This window comes from Astatotilapia calliptera, chromosome 19, assembly GCF_900246225.1.
Source record: "Astatotilapia calliptera chromosome 19, fAstCal1.2, whole genome shotgun sequence".
In the NCBI taxonomy this organism is placed as follows: domain Eukaryota; kingdom Metazoa; phylum Chordata; class Actinopteri; order Cichliformes; family Cichlidae; genus Astatotilapia; species Astatotilapia calliptera.
In genome coordinates this window covers 5,643,897-5,648,418 of record NC_039320.1, presented here as the reverse complement: position 1 = coordinate 5,648,418, position 4,522 = coordinate 5,643,897, and the positions used below count along the sequence as shown (strand labels likewise).

Below are 4,522 nucleotides of genomic sequence, written 5' to 3'. Positions count from 1 at the left end.
TCAAAAAACTTCAAATGATCCAATCACAGAAGCCACCCTTATCATGTTGCAGTCTCTCAAATTGGTGTACAAAAGGTCACCTAAAACTACAACTCTGTCAAGAACTTTTGTCTCCCATGAAAAGACGCTATCAACTTTATGTTTTGCCAGGCTAACCAGACCTATAGCCATACACTGAACTCCTCCATATTTAAATCGATCATCAGCCTGGTGAAATGATCCTCTCACACTCTTTATAATGCAACAGCTATCCTCTGCTCCAACTCCTGTGACAGCATTAACAGTTTCAAGGTTGACAGAAGTGTTATCAACTTTAGCTGTAAGATTCGTGTCAACATCCCTGTCCACAAACACTGCACTGCTCTCCACGTCAACATCAACTTGACCTGCCTGCACAGAAATGCTGCTAACAGCATACCATTGTGCATCTAAAGACGTCTGTAAATTTCTGATGTGAAGCATCAGGTCGTCAAGGCATGTGTTAAAAACAGCCACAGCTGTGCCAATCTCAGATGCCAGCCCAGCTGCATTACGTGTGCCACAATCAACAACAACAAAATAATTCTTGTGATGAATGATGACACTAACTGCAGTGTGAAGATCCAACAGACACATGCCATCCCTCAACAGATGTTCCTGCAGCTTTTCATACAACACAGCTTCCCCTTCCGACAGCCCAAAATCTATGTAAACTGGCGGGCCAATATCAACTTTCCATCTTTGGCCAAACACAGTGTGCTGCCCAATCAGCCTGCAAACGCTATGCTTGCTGCCAATGTCCTGTCTTGCCTTAGCTATATACCTACCTAACTGGCACCCCTCTACACATATATCATCAACATCCTCTGGTTTCCATGTACACACTGGAGCTATCATATGCTTGATTGCAGCCACAACACTGCAGGCAATTAAGGCATTCACATCTGAAGTGGATGGTGCACATTGAACAGCAGTCCCAGCAACAATGGATGCTTGCAACTTCTCTGCACAAATGCAAACATTTGGGTTAGCATTGGACTTACCAGAGGTGATTCTTGGTGTGCGCCGCATGCGAAAACCCTTTTTTCTTGGCATCTACAATAAAAAGAGAAAAAAAATATATTAAACAAACATCCACACTCCAGCTCACATGTTAGTTTGCTCCAAGCATTTACACAAAGGTCAGTGTTTTGTAGTAGCTAATATGTCATTCTTCATAACAGAATTGTTGATATAGGTTACAAGCAAGTCTGGCGCTGAACAGAAATTGTCGCGCTATGCGCCTGTGTTTATTGTGCATAAATACTGAATTGTCCTGACACAATATTGCGTTTCGTTTCTTTTATTACCATGGTACATTAACAAAAACATATACTTTTATTCACAGGATAAAACTTTTTTTTTGTATCACTAATTGCCCAGTACGATTACAGCATACAATATTATTGTCACTGCTACATTTCTGTAATGAACCAGAAAATATTTCCACTACTAATTAATTACCGTTGAGCTTAAAGGTCCTATTAATAAATGGTTAACGAATGTGTATTTATGAAGACGATTTGTGAGACTGGTAAACTTATGATAGGTACGATGGTCTTTCATTCTACACGGTGCATTTCAAGGTCCTGTACCCATCTGTCGGTAAACTAGACCTGGGCTTGTTAAAGTGACCTGAAGTTACTAAAAACTTCATGAGTGTATGCACTCACTCCAAGAACCGTATGATTATCAATTTGAGCGTGGTGAAAGTTGGGCTCTCGCTAACTCTTTTGTCCACTCTGTGTGCTCGTAAGGGTCTAACCCTTTCACTCTTTTGATTTTTTTCCTCGTATCTTTTCTTTGACTTTTCATCAAGTTTGTCTTTGTACGGAGCGGTATTGTTCTCCTTCGTTTTTGTACATACCTCTTTTGGGGGGCAAAGTAAAAGCAAGAAGGTATTAGAACCGGAGAATGAACGTTTTGCGGTGCTGCAAATGCTTGCATTTGATGCATTGCTTTAATTGTTTTGCCACTAGTGCCCGGCATGCAATGCATGAAAGTCATGTGGTCTGTCAATCTCTATTATGACTACGAACACTAAAGTAAGGGGGTGGAACATGACCTTCCAGTCATGTTCAAATCAAACCTGACCATTTTAAAACTTAAGACACTCATAAATATTGTCATTTACATTTGATTGCCTAAAGGCTTTATGAGATTCTCCACACTATTAACTTATACAAGTGATGTGGGGGGGGGGGGGGGGGGTGAGTGCATTGAGATTAGAATCTCACCCCCCCTGCCATTGACTGAACAAACGACTGAATAGCCCACTGAACGACTACTTAACGACCCACTGAACAATACTGGAGAACATTTTTTAAACCTTCTCTTTCCACTTTTTGCTCTTAACAGGAAGCATCAAAAAACGTCAAAAAACCCTTGTTAAAACCTCAAGCATGTAAGGCTATAGTCAGCATTTTTAATAACTTACCTTGGTTCACACCAAATCCAGCTGTTCTGCTGAAAGTTCACAGCAAGCCTTCTGAAGTATCTGTACGTGATGTCCCTTAGGAAGTTTGATCTCCTAATACAAAAAAGATATTGTACAATTAAACATTATTGACATAAGATCAGAAAAAGGTCATTTTCAGACTGAAACAGAAATAAAGAAACCTTAACCCTAGCAATTAAAATTGTGACAAAGACAAAACCCCACCCATAAATGGCATGGTTTTTTTAATGACCAGTTATGCTCAGGTTAAAATCTATACCTGTGCACCTACCAAAAATAATTAAACATCAGATTCACAAGGCTAAAATAAATGTGAGACAATAACAAAATTTTCTCAATACCTGCATAATTAGCATGATGCAAATTTAACAACTCACAATGAACGCACAACAAATCACAGCTATGTGAAAAATTACAATTATCCTCTTACGCTCTATAGCCACCAGTACTGTGGCTCAAGAGTTATGCAAAAACCTCCATGCAAATATCACGTAGTATCCACAGAAGCCTTATAATTTTAGCTAAATGGTCATATAAACCATTTCTAAAACTACCAAAGACAGCAGAAACAAGCATGATTGAAATAGCAGTTACTAAACTGCTTAAAATCTGCTAAACACACATAAACCAGCCAAAAATGTTCCACACTTCATGTATTTCATTATATTCATGTTGTGCTTTACTTGTAATAAGAAATCAGTGGCTAATTACCCGGCCTAGCTTTCACAGATTTCAGTCTTTCAAAAAAGACCACAAAATGGCTTAATGGCCCAAATTCACTAAAACAGAAAACCAAACCAAAGACTTTTCACCGGTACCCCTCCCACAAACAATAAAAAAATAACTTAAATACAAAGTAAATTCTGTTACTGAAATTTAAAATGTGGTTTTACACCAAAAATAAAATTCAATTTACAACAAATAAAACTTACCAAGAATTGCACAAGGGCAGGGTTTTTCAAAAATAATCTCTTGTGATGTTTGTTATAGTGGTCTAAAATGATGTCCTCGAATCCTCAGAATGTTAAAATCCGAAGCTCTCCTCTTCTCGTTTGCTAAAAGCAAAGTGGCTTACAAACCAGTGGCACAGGTATTTATTGAAATCATGAGGGACATTCAAAAAACTTCAAATGATCCAATCACAGAAGCCAACAGGGGAGGGACTGTCACAAAGTAACCAGTGAAGTTACAATGCAATAAACAGTACTCAACACCTTTTTTCCCTTGAGTAGTTAAAACCTTTATTCAGCAGTACACTAATTTTCATAGCTGTTGTCCACACCCTTGGCTTTGCCAAAAGACACAATTCAATCTTTTGTCTCAAACTCAGTCTCACCTTCGTTTCACAGCCTTACAACTTATTCATTTCAACAGTGTGACCTCAAGTTTGCCCCCCGCTTCCCCTTCACACATGAAAACAAAAGACAGCCATTGATAGTCTCTACCACTAACTGTCTCACCACACCTATTTCTGAATTAAAAATTACCCAAAGTGACCTAAAACATGCCACTTTGGGTCAAATGTGAAAAAATATATTAATCTAAGAAAACTTAGCATTATTATAAAACATCTGTCACAAGTCTTCGTCTGTCTGAGTGGTGGCCTCTGTCACATCTGAACAAAACAAAAACAAAGGGGGAAAGGTGAGGGGTTATACTTTTCTACATCACTGGTTGTTTGTTGTTGGCTTTAAACAAAATAACCAATAATTATTACAACAATTAAGCAGCATTACTCAATTTCTTCCTATTATATAAAAATGAAGCCAATATCTGGATGAGCTCTAATTACATGAATTAGCCGTGATATATGCCAATATGTCAATATGTATGAGAAATACAATATGTCAACATAATTTAAAAAACACAATCAATGAAGATTATTCCAGAGTCTCGGGCATGCCAGGGCATGTCAGGGTAAACTTCATTCAACTACAGAGGATACTTGCAGTCAAACTAAAAGAAGCTGTCAAAATGGACAGCAAAGTTGCTTTCATGTTTTAATTAAAAACAGTCTGGAAACACAACAAACAGTAGTCAAGACCT

At 38.1% G+C, this 4,522-nt stretch overlaps 1 protein-coding gene across 1 annotated transcript; it reads right to left on the bottom strand.

Annotated features, from left to right (window-relative positions):
- LOC113012650 (uncharacterized) lies at positions 1 to 3,464 on the bottom strand. The gene is made up of 3 exons (XM_026152952.1): positions 3,409 to 3,464; positions 2,456 to 2,548; positions 1 to 1,074 (listed from the first exon to the last, which is right to left on the bottom strand). The coding sequence occupies exon 3, from the start codon at positions 1,072 to 1,074 to the stop codon at positions 1 to 3; it is 1,074 nt and encodes a 357-aa protein (XP_026008737.1). The 5' UTR covers positions 2,456 to 2,548; positions 3,409 to 3,464.
- Positions 3,465 to 4,522: the final 1,058 nt, after the last annotated feature.